The sequence below is a fragment of the Protobothrops mucrosquamatus genome, unplaced genomic scaffold, assembly GCF_001527695.2.
Source record: "Protobothrops mucrosquamatus isolate PMUCROS unplaced genomic scaffold, P.Mucros_1.0 scaffold916, whole genome shotgun sequence".
Taxonomy (NCBI): Eukaryota; Metazoa; Chordata; class Lepidosauria; order Squamata; family Viperidae; genus Protobothrops; species Protobothrops mucrosquamatus.
In genome coordinates, this window is record NW_015387167.1 from 48,350 (window position 1) to 66,724 (window position 18,375).

Below are 18,375 nucleotides of genomic sequence, written 5' to 3' on the forward strand. Positions count from 1 at the left end.
ACACAATGTGACGTTTATATACACACTGTCTCAAATTGTCAGCTGGAAGTGTTTGTGGAAGCCGGATAAATATAAGCAAAGACTCCATCAATTCAGAAGCGATTTCTGGGTCAAGTATATTTGCAGGCAGAAATACTGAATTGGTTTGTGATTGCCCTTTTTATGGGGGTATTTGTTCAACTTCCAAGTCTGTTTGAGAATTTGAAATTCCTGGTTATCTTCCATGAAAGTATTAATATGGTCCCAACAACTACTTACTTTTCTTGAGATCACTCTTAGTCAGGAAAATGCTGCCACTTGTTATACAGTAGGTAAAAGATATCAGCTGCAGTATTAACCCCCAAAGGTCCAGAGGTAGCATCTGAAGCTTTGTTCATGCCTTCAAAGAAGAGTAGCCATAAAGTTAAGATTTCTATTTGCAGCAGGGGATTCTAAATTTTTTCATTAGCTTCCCTTTCAGACCTTTCATGCTGGAGGCAATGAGAAGGCATGGACCCGGGCATTTGTTTATACATGGATCTCTTCCTCATAGAGACAGAGAAGAAATCCATATGTAAACATTTATAATTTACACCTTTAGGCCAGTAGATAAACTTAATGCAATTGCCTTTCCTTTCTCCCATTTCTGCAAATTTTATTACCATGAGGGGTCCTTGGTGCTTTCTGAGCTTGGATGTTTTCTTGCAGACGTTTCATTACCCAAACTAGGTTAACGTCATCAGTGTTAATAAGGAATAGGATTTGCTCTCAGTTCATATTCTAGTGGCTATATATACATATACAAATATTCTTCTTTATTAATTTTGTGATCATTTGCTAATTTAGAATATTTTAAAGAGATGCAGGTCCTTAAGTAAAGTACCTGTAAAATGCAAATATTAGAGAAAAATATTTACTAGTATATGTACATTAGGGGAAGAGCAAAGAATATGCATACAAAAATCCATACTGACCTTTTAAAATGTAAATAGATGGAAAAAGATATTTAAATTAAGATGGAAAAATGCACATTTTTGACAGTTTCATCTCTCCCTGGTCTTTTTCCCTCCACATTTCCCTCCACAAGCCTTCTTAGGAAACATGAGTAGCATGCTTCAAACACATCTTGTATTTAGGTCAATTAGAATAGAATAGAATAGAATAGAATAGAATAGAATAGAATAGAATAGAATAGAGCTGGAAGGAACCTTAGAGGTCTTCTAGTCCATCCCCCTGCTCAAGCAGGAGAACCTATACCATTTCAGACAAGTGACAGTCTAGTGTCTTCTTAAAAATCTGATTTCTGGGGGTAAGCTGTTCCACTGGTTAATTGTCCTCACTGTTAGGAAGTTTCTCTTTAATTTCAAGTTGCTTCTCTCTCTGATCAGTTTCCAACCATTGTTTCTTGTCCTGGTCTCTGGTGCTTTGGAGAATATTTTGACCCCCTCTTCTTTGTGGCAGCCCCTCAAATACTGGAATACTGATATCATGTCACACCTGTTTCTTCTTTTCTTTAGACCAGCCAAACCCAAGTCCTGCAGCAGTTATTCATATGTTTTAGTCTCCAGGCCTTTGATTGTCTTAGTGATTCAAAGTATCTTTTCATTTTAAAGCTGGTTTTCTGAAGGAAAGCACTAATAACAGAAACAAAAGAATAGGAGAACAGAGATTTTGGCTGCTTTCCATTTCAAGGGATATATCCTTGGTTAATGTTAAGCAGTGCTTTTTTTCTAAAAAAAAAAAAAGGTGCTGGAACTCACACATGTCATATAACCTGCCTTGCCTACCCTACAAGGTTCCATCCAAAAAAGGTGCTGGAACTCCGTTCTGGGCGTTCTACGAGAAAAAAAGCCCTGATGTTAAGAATTGATCAGGCACCTCATTCATCTTTTCAGCTGAATGAAATAAGTCAAAAGTTGTTTTGTTGTGGGTTCCACTGATTCAGAAGCTTTTTCAAAAGTTGGCTAAGAAAGAAATCTTCATCTACTTTGCTATTTGTAAGTGAAATGCCACTCTGAACTCTTTTTTTTTGCACATGCAAATAGACTTTTAATCTGATGAATTTTACCTCTTAATTTCAATAAATGTAATTCTTCATTCTAATCATATAGTGTTAGCTACTATATGAGAAAATAAGGGATTATTATTTTTTCTCATTTCTTCTTCTGCAGATAAATCAGACTCCAAAGAATCAAGTAAAGTGTGTCACAGTATGTATATACTTTGTGGATATGATAAATTATCTGACAGTTTATCCATGAATAATATTTCTCCTTGTTTTCCTTATTTTAAAGTATTACAAGATCATTTCAAATCTTCATTTAGAATAAAAGTTGTTTTTTTTTAAAAAAAAATAGCCCACTATGCTTTCCAAGTGAACAATTAAAGAAACAAGAAATGATGAATGTGGCACAATTAATCATATATTAGATTGCACAATGTCAATATTATTGAATTTTACTGTTTTATTATTTTGAGCTCAGTTATAATTTCCACAGCATAGCAGTGACTGCACAATACTTTGTATGACAGAAAATATCAATCCTGGTCATAGTTTTATTAATGTGTCGATTTATTCATTATTTGTAGGTATGTATTTTATATTAGTGGTGCTGTACTTTCAGTTTTCTGGATTAAAAAGTAATGTTTCCATTTTAGTTATAAAAATATAATAAAATATACACTTAAATTTTGGAAATGCATAAATAATACTGCAAAAGACTTCCAATTGCTCTATAACATTCAACATGTAGTAATATTAATTATAATACAGGCTCACAAAGCAAATATCATATCCAAAACACAGAGTATGTTGGAACTGTTGGAAAATATTATAAGTTTTATAAAGGAATTTTACATGCAGGCATATACATTCATACATGGATGAGCTGCAAATTATATAGCAATAATTTTCTGTGTGGTAAGCACCTAGTGTATTACCCTTCTCCTTTCCATCCTGCAATATTCATCTCAGGCAATTAACTCTTAGACTATTATTATGTAAAACCAGAATTTAAAATATTTGGATGCTTCTTTTAAGGGATATACCTTCTTAAGATGGTTCCACAACTTAATATAATTGTATATTTGCAAAATAAACAAGCCAGTTTATAACCCCATATATCCTTACCCAAATTTTCAAACATCTGTAATTTGTATGTGCATGAAAATTAACACAACACTGGTATGTATTTTGCAGAACACATGAAAGAAAAAGAAACAAATTATGATGTACCTTTAAAAAGTAAAGGTGATAAATAAGCAGCTGAAAGCAAACTTGAAATTAAAATATAAGTATGATAAAACTGCCATGTTCTTCCTGCTTCTGATTATATGCAAACAATTAAACTGGAATAAATATGTGCCTGATTTTGAAATACTTCACTGCAAGGCTAATATTGAATATTACATGAATGCAGACAGCATTCAGGAAAAAAAGCATATGTGAAATGAGAACGCCTTCGGGGGTTCATAAAAACAAAGGATAAAATCATTTACACACATCTATTAAATACCCAATCTTCTCCTTTTCTTTCTCATTTAAATATGGAGTCCACAGGGAACAATTGTGTGGCATCTGGCTGGGTATTGTCAAAGGCTTTCCTTTGCATTGTGTGTATGCTTGCTTTCCTATGCATTGTAAATATGCAAGATCTATTAAATATGATAAAGATTACTTGGCAATCAGTATCCTCAGAATTTCAGCCTTAACTGGAAGTCAGCATCTAAGAATGCAGCGAGGCTCCTTATGTGGGTAAATATGAATAGGATTTGGCATAAAAAGGAAACTACAGACATAATGCACTTAATTACATTACAGGATGAGTACGGGTAGTCCTCGACTTACAACGGTTCATTTAGAGACCGTTCAAAGTTGCAACAGCACTAAAAAAAGTGACGTATGACCATTTTTCACACTTATGACCATTGCAGCATCCCCATGTTCATGTGATCAAAAGTCAGAGGCTTGGCAACTGACTCATACTTATGACAGTTGCAGTGCCTCGGGGGGGTCATCTGATTCCCTTTTGTGACCATCTGACAAGCAAAGTCAATGGGGAAGCTTAACAACTGTGTTACTAACTTAACAACTGCAGCGATTCGCTTAACAAATGTGGCAAGAAAAGTCATAAAACAGGGCAAAACTCACTTAACGAATGTCTCGCTTAGCAGCAGAAATTTCGGGCTCAGTTGTGCTCGTAAGTGGATGATTACCTGTAATCTATTGTTTCGCTATTGTAAAATGCGGGCAAGAGGTTTTTTTGGATTTGTATGCAGTGTGCACACAAATGAAAGAGAAGCTAAACAGATTCACTGAAGAAAGCAAAGCAAAAGAATAATTTTAATAATTTCAACTATGGCATAGACACAAAACATTTACAGGTGGAACAATGAAAGAAGATTCTGCAACATTCCATACAGCTAGTTCTCGAATTATAACTGGCTGCTTAATGGCTGTTCAAAGTTATGCCAGACCTCTCCGGAGCTATTTATAACCTGATTTGAAATTATGATGGCTGCTGCACACACCCCACCCCACCCCACAGTCACGTGATTTCATTTTGGACACTTGGCAATCAGCTGACCCTACAGCCATTTGCAATGTCCTGTCCTCATCTGACTGTGATTTGGAATGGTTTTTCCCCCCTGGATTCTGGCATTTATTTCCAATTTCTGGCAAAAAGTGCCCATTGGGGAAAATGGATTTTCTTAATGACTGTGGTGTTCACTTAACGACAGGTGCAAAAATGTGGTCACGTGATGTCTCAACTTACAGTCTCAGTGACTTACAACCATAATTCTGGGCTCAGTTACAGTCATAAGTCAAGGACTGCCTGTTGAGGAGTGTAAATAGAATTTCACACCCCCATGGCATCTGGGAGCCCCTTATCCTTCACAAAGGTGATCATGGTCCCAGCTAGTTATAGCAGCTTTCCTAAACAGGCCTATAGTAAAGCTCCTCTCAAGGTAGCTTATATCTAGCTACCTTATACCTCTTGCAGTTACTCATACTTCTAATAAATTACATTAGCTGTTTATCTTTTCTTGCCGAAAAGTGATCAAAATCTGTATGAGGCAGTACCAGCTCACTCATCACATTCTCCCTACTAGGTGACTGGCTTTGGCAAAGTAGTTTTGAAATAAAAAAATTAGCACTCTTGAGCTTAACTGCCTGAGGATTATGAGGAGTAAACTGGTGGAGAAGTGAAAGGAAGAGACTTATTTTTCAAAAGATCCTACTTTGCTCTGCCATGCACAGGAATTACAAAAGAGAAGCTATTTTATACAAGAAAGAAAAAGAGCACAAATCCTCCTTGGTGTTACAATGATTTTCTGAAGCAGCAGTACATCTATATTATTGTTTTGTGGTTTGAAATTGTTTTTTTATATTTTAATCTGATTTGTATTTTGCTATTAGCCGCCCAGAATTCATTTAGAGTAGGAGTATATTATGATTGCTGTTAAATAAATGAAATCTTAAATACAGCAGCTAAAAGTTAGTAAGAAACATGAAGCTGTCTAGTTAAGTAAAAGAATTTATGATCTGATAAAGTATAACCGACCTTTTATATTCATATATCTGGACCTTGTCAGGCAAGTAGGAAATTATTTGACTATCTAGTACCCACAGACACTTGTCTTAGCAAATAGGTGCCACAACTCATTGCTTGGTGTTATACTTTTCCATGGCTTTTAAAAGTCTTGCATTTAAAATGCCACATCGAGTCAGGCAAATTATAATTGAATGCAATTAGGACTGCTGCAAGCTACAATCTTCTTTCATTCCAGCTGAGTGAGATACAAGAAGATCTGAAATGACTGGGGGGCTTTCAAGACATCATTTCTCATTTATTTCTGTCCATCTATTTCTATTTCTGCCCCTCTACTTCTGTCAAAGCATTACTAATCCTGAAATCTGAAAGGTCAAAGTGCAACACTATCCATTATTGACATTCAGGGTGATTGGTCACCTGTTGTTTTTATAGTACCAAAAATCAAGCCATAAGGTTGGGATCTTTCTGATGCTTACATATAGAAGCATCTAATGTTCTTTATGAACAGAATAAATTTCAGTCAAAGGAAAAGTGCTGTGGTCATGGAAAGAGTCACATAAATGCAGTTCTTTTTCTATGAACACAAACTATCTTCAATCCCTGCTTGAAAAAAGTTAACATGGTTTTAGCTCTTGATACTTACTACTGCTACCATGAAAAGAATTTGCAATATATCCAACTCAAAACATAGCTGCAAAACTGCATATTGTGTCAACGCAGCTTCAGTTTGGGATTATTAATTTGCTAGATATGACTAATGTTTGCTCACTGTACTTTTACACAGAGCCCGAGAAAGAAAAATTAATGAAGACCACAGAAACCCAAAAGAAAAAGGGTAAAGAAATATATTTTTAAAGTTTTAAGACTTTTTCAGTTTATTTTCGGATTGCCAAAGTAGTGAAGAAATTCTTTTCAAGCCCACAGAGTTAACAAAAAGAGTGGAAAAACTTGTGGAAGGAAATAATAATGATTGGTTCTGTTTACTTGATCTAGCTATATATAGTCTTGTTACATTAAATGAAGGTTTAAAAGCACCCAGAAATGTGTGTTTGTGTGTAGGGGGGCGGTTTAAAGAAAAAATGCAAAACAAAATGAATGAACGAATGAATGTTTTTATAGATATCTCAAAAGAAAAAGTGAAGCCTCCTATTGCTGTCAAAGGAAAAGGTAAACATCATTTCTAAGATCTTATTCTTTTTTGTAACTAGGACCATTGTAGGATTTCACAAATGTTTTTGTTGATGCTAAAGTGATTTAAGATAGTTATATGAGAAACATTACATATAATGTTATAGAATGGACTTAGTATTGACATTGAACAAAAGAAGGTCCTTAATTTACCACTGTCCTCTTTTTTGGTGTTAACTTTGGTTCACTTTCATCTAATGGCTCTTCCACATACTGAATTTGCAGCACTCCCATTTGGATCTGAACCCTTCCAGTCCCATCTTCTTATGATTTCTATTGGTAGCTTGGCTGATTTACTTCCAACTCTGCTGCAGTAGTAGTAGGTCTGAAGTGGGTTTTCAGCTGGAAAAATAGGATATTTATGGTGGGCTTGGAGGGAACTTTTGCATTATTCTCTAATTGCTTTCTGATCAACAGCTACTTAACAAGTCCTATGCAGTAAATGCTATCTTAGCAGTTTCACATTTTAGACGTTTCATAAATTGATTAAATCAATTTATATGGCCTTGCAAATTGTGACTCTGCTTGGCTAATTTAGAGTTAAAACAAAACAAAAAAAAACCAAAGAAACCAAGCAAAAATAAGAAAGACAATAAACATTGAAGTGTACTCAAGCCTAACCACAATCAAAATCCCAATCATTACAAAACTCTTGTACTATCCTGCCTCAATGCCAGGGGAACTTAGCTGAGCTCCCCTCACTTCACTGGCTTAACTGAAGAGAGGGGAGGTGAAACTTCCTTCCTTCCTTCCTTCCTTCCTTCCTTCCTTCCTTCCTTTTAAATTTTTATGCCTCCCATTTCCCTAGGTCTATCAGGTTCTCCTCCTCCTCCTCCTCCTCCTCCTCCTCCTCCTCCGCTTCAGGAGCTTGAGGCAGGGCAATGATTTTTGCTTCTTGTTCTTAGTGTTGTAAGGTCTATAACACTGAACACAATGGTGGGTTGGTTTCAAATTGTTTTTGAAAAATAGCAAGATAGAAACCTTGATGGAGTCAGTTAGTTTTTACCTACCTACATGAACTGTTGATTTTCAATCCCAGTCACCTACCACATTTATACTGTATATATACTAGACAACCTGTTTCCCAATGGGTCATTGTTTCAGATAGTTTTTTTTTACTTAAACAGAGGAGCAGAATGACCACCAGTAGGCAAAAAAAACAACAACAGTGGGAGCAGGAGCAACTTTCAACTTCCTGCCAGCTTTCCCATTGAATTTCCTTGTGGGAAGCTGGCAGAGAGCATTGGAAATCTTTCTTCCTTCAATTCCCTTGAGGAAGTGAGGGACTGTAAGTGGAGCACTAGCCTGGCAGCTGAAGCTGTCATAACTTTCCCAAATTTTATTCCTTAGGGAATCATGGGTCCTGGATTTTGGACCCATTTTGTATGTTAGCTTCTTTCAGGTACCTTTGTTTAATAACAATAACAGTGACATGTTGCCCTATGCTGCACTGTTTTGCCAGTTAAAGGTCATACAAACAAGAGTTTTAGTAGTATATAGATATTGGATTTCATTTTCACAGATCAAAAGCATAACAGTAAAATCATAGAATCTTTTAAAATTGGCTAAATTATATCTCTAACCGTTGTAATGAACTGTGATTTTATGATAAAGAGAGCCTTTTTTAATGCTAAATGTCTGCAAAGCTATGAACTTTGATAATACCAATCCTCCAGTACGTATATAATGAAAAAGGGATAGACATTCATAATATGATATTGCTTTATTCACCTTAATTGTCTGGCTTGTTTAATTCCTGATTCAGCACACGTGCTAACCCTTGTGTTACTGTTGCAAAAATATTGTGATTATAGCTTTTAAAATGGGGACTGACACATTTCTACTCAAGGCAAGGAAAGACATGCTTAAATTTGCACTTTGCAAGCTAAGAAAATTGTATTTTTCAGAGGCAGCAAAATCAAATGATGCAAAGCTTCCCATTGCTGAGAAAAAGAAAGGTAAGTATATTATTATATTAATCAAATATCAAATTCTTGCATTTGCTTTCCTTCTCTTCAAATTAAAGGAGACTTTCCCCCTCAGAATACATGAATTTTAAATGACTGGTGTAGAAATGCAAGCAAGATTTTGTTCACAGTTTATGATTATAATAACACCTAAATTTACCTGATCCAATCTCAAGAGAGTATGTCAGAGGTTGCTAAAGACCATATCAAAGTAAACTCATGTTTTACACTCTTTGAAGCTCTTCTAAAAATTGGATCTGGGGGAAAATGGCTAGCTTTTTCTATGCAGTGTTTGTATAAAATTGGAGTCACCATACCAATGAAAATTCCTCTAGTCAGCTGAGAAAGGGAAGATCTGATGAATGAATGAAATCAACCTGTATTGTATCTGTATACATGGTCCTCTGTATCTATTGTTTCAAATATCAGTGAAGCAAGCTCTCATGCTTATGATTATATGTTCAATTTTATGTAGTGTCTGTGATTTGGGGGAAGGAGAGAGATGGTTGAGGCCACAAATGTTGAGCAAATCAGTCATGTAATATGTGTGCAATTTTCTGTTATTGTTTAGTGCTGCCCATAAGGTTGGATCAGAGATTCAATGAAGCTGTCTGTTATTTTATGTGGTGCACTTTATATAATACAAATTGATCATTCTTTACAGCAAACATGCCCTTGATTCTTAGTGTGCATGTCAGGACATTGATGTTTTGTCAAAAAAAGTATAACTGCTATGTCTAAATCAGTTGCAAGTGTCCCTACAGCTTGAGGCTTTGCTAGTCTTCTCATTCTTTTTTCATAATAGTAAGTGGCATGACACATAGCTCCCATGACACAAGGTTTGAGAAAAGTCACAGCAAAAACCTCCAACAACCTCAGTCTAGTGATTCATATTTTCCTTTGATATTTACTCCATTGAACAATAACAAAATTTTATTTTGGCATTCTTGTTGAGAGTTAAGGTTTTTCATGATTTGAGTGGTATCTCTCTCTTGCATTCGGGATCATCAATATTCTACATAGAGCATCACAGTATGCATCCATTTAATATGTTAAATTTTCTCCACAAGTTGATCACTTAATTACCTGTGGAGATCACAGAACAAATTAAAAGAAGAAGAAAAGCATCTATTAGTTTAATAAAAATTATTAACAAGCAAAATCAGTGGGGAAGCCAGCAGGAAATCCGATTTCTACTGCTTTTTTGTCCATCCATGGCAATTCTGTTTATTGGTTTAGGTAAGGAAATATCTCTGAAATTATGACCCAATGGGTCATGGGTTGTCTAGTTCTTGTTTGTAGATAGTACAATATGACAGGAGAGGAGGAAGATGGGGTTTTTTTCTACATCTCTTGCTGGGCCTGCATGTGGAAACTATTTAGGCCAAACACATGGAAGTCTATTGTTGCAGGATGATTAACTAGCAGTAACACTCTCTTACCGATTCTTGATTTTGCCTGACACCCTACTTCTGCTTTTACCTCCTGCCTCAGAAGATAAGAAAGCCCTCTCTCTATGCTACTTGCCAATCCAGGTTTCATTGCTTTCAGCAAGTAATATTTGTTAGATATTGGGAGAATTCTTTGTCAATGGAAAGTGGGCTAAATATAACATGAATATATTGTGTTATAATAAATAAGTAAATAAGCAAACTAATATTCCTTTCTGTATCTTTTTAAAATATATTGCAAGAGAACTATCTCTAGAAAGTTAGCATAAATGTTTTGAGGGTCTAAAGTCCAAAATACGTCATAGTCAATACATAACCAAACTTCCCAAATCCTCCAGTCCTAAATCTGAAGATAGGCAAGAAGATAAGAGAGCCATGTTTCCTGGGAACAGAAGTTCACTCAGATCTGTTCGGATGAATAGGTTTTTCTAGCTACTCAATAGGCCTATGTTTCCTTTACCTTTTTTTTTTAAAGTGCTCTGAAGGATTGAGGCACTGTCCAGAAAATCACAAGACAACATGCTGGGGTTCACAGATGGAACAAGGACTTGGCAAACATTTTCTTCTTTGAGGGGTCCTTGGTGCTCTCTGAGCTTGGTTGAACTCAGAGCCAAGCTCAGAGCTTGAACTGAGTTCAGAGTACACCAAAGCCCCTTCATTTCAACTCTGAGCTACAAATATTCTTCTTTATTTTTTTCTTCCACTGCCTCACCAGGTACAGCCAGGTACGCTGGCTGAGGAATTCTGGGAGTTGAAGTCCACAAGTCATAAAAGGGCCAAGTTTGAAGACCCCTGATCTATTGGGTAGTGTTACTTACTTGAATAGTGTCCACCTGAGCCTGCTATGGATTATTTATTCACTGTCCTTCTCTATCCCTTTCCAGATACTACTACTACTGAGTATTGGTCCATGATTAGAAATAAGTGGTGCTCTGAAACATTTCAGTTCAACTATTGCCATTTCCCAATAAAGTGCTCAGGAGTGATCTCTCTTCAGAAACCCAATTACTAGTTGGAGGTGAAAAGGCAGAGATAGTCTACTCAATTGTATGGCAGTATTCCTTTTTGTTTGCTCATTTCCCCCATCTTTTCATAAGAGCTGTGGGCCCAATTTCCTTATGTCTTCTAGCGATCGTTCATTGGTGTTTTTTTTTATCTCTGTAGTCTGCAAAAAGTGAGGCAAGTGTGCATTTAAAAAAAAACCACATTTTTTTTCAATCCAAATTTATCCGTTTTTAATAATGGAAATGTCCATGTAGTCGAGGCTGTTCACAAAATACTGCATTGCTGTTTCAGTGTTTCAGATGTCCTTCCTTGCACTGCTATGAAGCCCAATGGTATCTTTGCAATTGATAGCCTGATAGATAAAACGTATCATGCTTTCTAAATGTGGATGTTTTAAATAGCACTGTTTGATATTCTCATTCATGCTGACTTGCATGCTGCAGCTGCCAAGCACACCAGGCAACCTTTTCCAATTACGTTTCCTTATTTAAATACCCACTTAACCCGAAGCAAAACAAAATAATAGGACAGGGGTTGAAAGAGGCAATGAAATAAGGAATAAAGATCAAGAGAAGCTGAGATGTCAAACAAAACCCTCACCCAAAGACTGTAGTATGCCTGCAGTTCAGCTGTGAAGCAGGCTGATAGTGCAATCTTATACGCAGCTGCTCTATGTTATGAGTCTGCGGTCCATGTGATCTGGATCTTCATGGTGGAGTGTTACAGCTTGTGTAGGAGTGTTCTTAGGTAAAGCCTAGCTGTTGCATAGAGATGTTCTCTTTGCTGTCTTTACTAGGACAACTAAGGAAGAAATTGGTTGTGTGTTGGATTATATACATGACTGAATGTCAGCCTGAATATGTAGACTAGATCAGACAAGAACTGTGGCCAGATGAGCTAATTCTATTTGTAAGGCTACATTAACAAATCATGCAAGTCTGAATGTTATAAATCTCTCATGGCCTCCTTTTACAGTGTGATAAGTTGGGGAGAATGTTTTCTGAGTTTATTTCTCTCAGTTTATGCATCTGAGAGCTCTACCAATTCTTATCTACCTAGGCAAGCATCTTGTAGCTCCCCCAAGGTCATTCCCACATACCATTACATCAAGCAAGGCTAGCGAGTCTGTATATTATTTACTCTATTGTAACTCAATATGATGTTACCAGATGGTGATGTAAAAAAACAAAAAAAAACTGAGGAGCAATGGGGAGGAAATATGGATATGTGAGTTCATTCTTTTATTTTTTTTTCAATGGGTTATTAGCTCAATTTTCAGTCTGATTTATAGCTTTAAATAATCTTCAAACTATTAGAGATGACGTAAAAGTGTTTTTTTCCCCCTTGAGACTATTCTACAGTACAGTATAGCAAAGTTAAGAAATACATTCAAAATCAAGATGGGCTGACAATCTTGACTTTAAAAAGAAAGTTATTTTTTTCTTTTTCTTTAGAAATTGACATTAAAAAGGGGGAAAGCCCAGCTAAAACAGGTAACTAACTGATTCTAAGTAACTTGGATTAGAAGTGTTTGTTGCAGATTTTCTTAATACTTTGGATACTGCTATCCAATTCTTTGGATAGTGCTCAACCTGAGAAACTTAATTTCAGTTGCCAAAGTCGCTAATTTTTAATTATTCTTTCATTTCTATTAATAACGACTATGAGCTATGTTCTCTTAGCATTAATAGGACACCTTTAAAATTCTCATTAATAGTTGACTTAAAGTACAATTGTCTAAAATCCCTCTTTAATAATTTTATAATTGTCTAAAACTCTGAATTAAATAACGAGGTTTACTATATTCAATTTGTACCATAAAAGTTGTGATATCATAATGTTAAATGAGAAATATTTTGACAAAAATATTGTTTATTTTTTAAAACTTTCCACTACTTGTAACTTGTTTTTAAACCCTGTACAATCAGGCAATGCGGTGCACAAACTGGTCATACAAAAGTTCCCATTTCTTTTATTTTATGAAAGCAGAATTGTTTTATAGCTACAAACTGCTGAAGATAGTAATTGGTGAAGAAATATTTATTGGTACCTTGGCTGTTACATTTAATATGTTATAAAATCTTTCTTTGCTATATATACATATTTAATAAATTAATAAATAGTTCTTCCAATCAAATGGCTTTGGATCAAGGAGAAATTACAGTTTTACACTTTTGGAGAGCACATGATCGGAGAAGACTGCTGTAATAAATAAACTGACTGATAGGTGGATAGATTTCAAAGAAAGCGATTGTAATTTCTTATATCTGATTTACATTTTTTTTAGCCTCAAGCATGATAAAACAAACCAAGAATATTTATCATCCTGCCATTACAGGTATGGTTTTGTCTATTGCTGTTTCTTTAAACACTAATTTGCTATTTTTCATTTTTAATTCATTATTAGTGACCTAGAGTCGCAATAGCAAGATATCTAGCCATATGATAGATAGATGATAGATAGATAGATAGATAGATAGATAGATAGATAGATAGATAGATAGATAGATAGATAGATAGATAGATAGATAAATAGATAGACAGACAGACAGACAGACAGACAGACAGACAGACAGACAGACAGACAGACAGACAGAGAGACAGGCAGCAATAGCAATAGCACTTAGACTTATATACCATTTCATAATGCTTTATAGCCCTCTCTAAGTGGTTTACAGACTCAGCATATTGCTCCCAACAATCTGGGTCCTTATTTTACCAACCTCAGAAGGTTGGAATGCTGAGTCAACCTTGACCCGGTAAGAACTGAATTGTCGGACTGCTGGCAGCCGGCAGTCAACAGAAATAGCCTGCAGTACTGCATTCTAACCACTGTGCCACAATGGCTCATGGTAGATAGAGATAGATAGATAGACAGACAGATATACTGTAGACCTAATGAGAGAGTACTTTTTTCATTTATACATATCTACTATGTTAACAGAATAGATACTGTAAAGCAGGGGTCACCAACCTGTGGTCCGTGGCCCACTACCGGGCCGTGGGCTATTGGCCACTGGGCCAAGTGAGTGGCTGGCCAGTGCAGGTGCGTGTGTGTGCTTGCATCCCTTCACTTGCACTAGCATCACAGTGTCGTGTGGGCACTAGCAATGCCGTGTCGTGTGGGCGCCAGCATCGCCACGAGCACACACACCCCACTCGCGCTAGCATTGTGGTATCATGCCAGCACTATCATCGCTGCAAGCACAACATCCCCACTCGTACTAGCATCATCACATTGCATGGGTGCTAGTGTCACCCGAACATTGCACAGGTGCTTATGGCTCCGTTTGGTTGCGTGCACAATCACGGCCCCCATTCATGTGCATGTGGACCCATTTGCATGGGTGTGTGCTCACATGCATAAAGGTGCCTCCACCACCACCCCACCCCAGACCGCCAACCCAGAAAGGTTGGGGACCCCTGCTGTAAAAAAAATAAGAATTGTGTACTGCATATGGGAAATCCCCCAGGGCTTTCTAGAACAATTTGTGTGCAAACTAACTATTTCTCCTATTGAGTACTATACTCAGAGGCATCCATAGGATCCCACACTTTCATCAAAATGACAAAAGGAGGGTTGTACCATGCAATGCAAGGTCTGCTCCTTTCATACATGCATGCAATGTCACCACCGTAGCATACAAAAGCATAAAACCTGTTGTTATATCAGAATAAAGCTCACATCTCTCACTATATTATGGTGACAGGAATGAAAGGAAGTGTTTATTGGGGGAGGGGGAGACACTCCAAGACTCAAAGACATGAGATTGCTATCATTTAATCGCTGTGTGAGGGCTCCACAAATGTAACGCATTAAACTGAATGTAGCCCATTGATTGTGTATGCTGGTCCAGTAAAGCCTAAATTAAATTCCATGATATTGCCCTATTCAGGGAGAATGGAGATGCCAGGAGCATCCTAACTTGATGTTAGGGATTATATTGTAGAGATCAAAACCAATGGATAACAAAAGTGCCACTGTTTCTCTCAGGTTAGAAAATAAAGTGGATGGAAACCACAGTAACATCTTGAAAATGTTGCATTAATCCATGTTTAATGATATATTTAAGATACCTTTCTTTACAGTGTATGCAAATTACTGAACATTGAGTGCTAGTTTTGAAATTAACCAATACAGTACAAGATAATTTATTCTCTTGATCTTGCCAATTTCACTTGTAATTTCTAGCTAGGAAATTTACTGGAGATGCTTTTGTTAATACATAAATGTTCCTCCGAAAGAAGGTACTATGCCTCATTGTTTAAAGGACATAATTATTAGGCCTCTGCTTATGGATGCCTTTTTGTCTTCGCCAGAATTTTTATATAGCACATGCATTTAGCATCACACTGACCCTTGGAAAGAATGTATTATGCCTGTGTTAAAAGCATTAAAAGGCTGCCAATTTACTTCTAGTTTTGGTACAAGATGCTAGATATTACCTTTAAAAGCCCACATGGCTTAACAAGCTACTTCATTCATTGAGATGGCCTCGTAATGTTTGGAAATCTACAGTTGCTGAAAGCTCATCTTGAGGTGACTTGGAGTCAAGCTTTTTTGATCATTATCTGGAAGGTGTTCCCTAATGAGCTGAGAAGACAGATCTCTTTGCTTTTTTTCTTTTTTTAAAAAAAAAAGCCCTTTAAAATATGGTACTTTTTAACAGGCTTTTTGATTATTTAAATTTTGGTTTTCATTTTTAAACTTCGGGTGTTCTTATTGAAGAGCATCAAAAGGCTTCAAGAGCCAACAGTATCAAAGGTATATAAAGTAACTAATACATCAAAGAAATAAAACCACAGCCAAGACTTCAGAAAGAATAAAGCTATTAATGGCTCCTAATCATTTGTCTATAGGTTATATCCAATATCAGAGGCAGGATGTTTCGGAAAACCCAGGTCCTGGGTAATAAAGCTGGTGAGATGCTGTGGAAACAAAATGCTGAGCTAGATAGCCCCCTTATCTGTTCTGACAACAGATATTGTTTATATTCTTTTCTTCGTCATTTTTTGGGGCTTTTTGCTCAGCATAATTAATGATTCTAAACTGATTGTTTTCTTCTTGCCACTATATACATATATTACTTCGTGATTTTTTTCCCCTTTTCCTCTCTTTTGTGTATGTGCATATGAATGGACATTCATTCTCTTGCATATTCTATTAAATGGCTATTTTTTAGAGTTGGCGTGTTCCTGGAAAAATCAGGAAATATTTTCTGGCACTATGGTTCGCTTGCTTGAACAATTTTCATTTGGAAACATGGTCTGTGGCCCATTTGCATACACATACAAAAAAGATTATATAATTAATACTCTCTTGGCATTCCAGAAAGAAGAGCCAACTCATTAAAACTATAAAATGATCATAAAGAACAGTGACAGGTGATACCAAAAGAAGAACCAAAATAAATAGTGTCCAAAATTAATGTGTCCAGAAGAACTGCTTATTTTGAGATAGGAGCATGCTTCTTAAATATATGCCTAGGAATTTTGACTTTTACAAGTCCTTCTGATGTAACTAGAATAAAGGCTTATATTGTAGTAGACAACAAAAGTAGGGATTTCCTGAACTCTGCCTGTGCTTTCTCAAATGATGGCACTGAACCACTACCAGTAATCTGCGCTCCATGAAACAATACCTTTGAGGCAGATTCTACTAATTACATCATATACTCATCTCTTCTTTTAGCACTGCAGTAGTCCCAGACCACAGCCAAAATTTTTTTATTATTGTGAAAAGGAATGCTGTACAGGTAGTCCTTGACTTATGAATGGTCACTTAATGATCGTTCGAAGTTACAGTGGAGGTCTCCAGGGCTACTTACAACCTGGATTTGAAGCTCTAACCACTACCCTTCCCTGCAGTCCCAGGTGATCACATTTTGGGCACTCAGCAACAAGTCCTCATTTACATCAGTTTGTAGTAGCCTGCAGTGGCCTGCCCACAGTTTACGTTGGTTTTTTTTTGCCAGAAACAGGCATTTACTTCCGGTTTCTGGCAAAAAAAATGGCCCATTGCAGACAAAGGATTCACTTAACAACTGCAGTGGTCGCTTAAACACCACCATGTTTGCTTTAGGACCACTGCATTTATTAACAATCACTACAAGCAAGATTGTAAAATTAGGTGTGGTCACATGGTGACCTGCTTAATGACTGGCATGATTTATAACACTAATTCCAGGCTCAGTTATGGCCATAAATTGAGGACTACCTGTAAATGAAGTATTTTCATGTTTATTCATCTGCTTACCTGGTGGGTAGCAACAAACAAACAACAGTGCAAAACGGTAGCAGATTCTCCCCTTACCCATTATTGAATGTGTGCTCTAAACATGACTCAATATAAATATTGATTGGCATATTTCCTCCCTTGTTACACAAGAATATCCCTAAAGGACATGGTGCCTGTGCTCTCATTGTCCTGTTGAATTTCAGAACACTCTTTCATGATTTCATAGCAACTATGGGTGTCTATCTTAAACAGCGTCTATCTCAATCCTTCCTCAAGGCATCTGAGATTGCTTTTTCTGTGTCTAATGAGGGGATGATGACCTGAGTGTGGAAGAATTTCCTCCAATTCCATTATCTTTAATTAATTTCTAATTTATGTTATTTAGATTGATTGAGTCTAAAGTAGGGGACCATTTCAAGAAAAAATCGAAATGTCTTTCTGAGATCTCTTACAATTATCTTGCTATCATGACAGGCAATTGTGTCAATGTCTAGAAGAGTTCTACAAAAAGGAAAAAAAACAGGGCAATTGACATGGTTGTTCCTTAATGTCCTCCCCAAACAATAGTGCCACTTAGTTTCCTGCTTTTTTAAGATAATGGCAATGAAACAATTAAGGTGATTGATACATTGATATTAGCATAAAATTTAGAATAAATCCATTGGAGAGATGAGAGCTAACATACGTCTCCTTGATCATCGTGTTATGAAGTCTGTGAAATTGGGGGGAAGACTGAATAAGGGATAGGAGCAACAGCAAATGCTTCTTTGAAACAAAGTGTTAATCTATGCATAGAGAGGACTTCCGGTGGCAGGCGATTTCGTCGGTCGCAGCTGTTTGCTGCCTCCCGCCTGTTTTGCGTAAAAGCCGGTTTGACAGCCAGCATCAGCTGTCAAACGGCTTGATACCTTTCCCCTGGGCATAAGGGGATAGGTGAGCTGCCCGGGGTAGGAGTTGAGTTCCCGAGTCGTCCTATATGGACGATGTAGGCG

At 36.6% G+C, this 18,375-nt stretch overlaps 1 protein-coding gene across 1 annotated transcript in view; it reads left to right on the forward strand.

Moving 5' to 3' along the window:
• LOC107290525 (microtubule-associated protein 1B) overlaps window positions 1–18,375 on the forward strand; it is a 34,161-nt gene that overhangs the window by 11,178 nt on the left and 4,608 nt on the right. Inside the window, exons 14-19 of the mRNA XM_015819410.1 lie at window positions 2,151–2,189; window positions 6,319–6,369; window positions 6,654–6,701; window positions 8,630–8,680; window positions 12,600–12,638; window positions 13,433–13,483. Of these exons, the coding sequence (XP_015674896.1) occupies window positions 2,151–2,189; window positions 6,319–6,369; window positions 6,654–6,701; window positions 8,630–8,680; window positions 12,600–12,638; window positions 13,433–13,483 (279 nt within the window). The remainder of the gene's footprint in view (window positions 1–2,150; window positions 2,190–6,318; window positions 6,370–6,653; window positions 6,702–8,629; window positions 8,681–12,599; window positions 12,639–13,432; window positions 13,484–18,375) is intronic.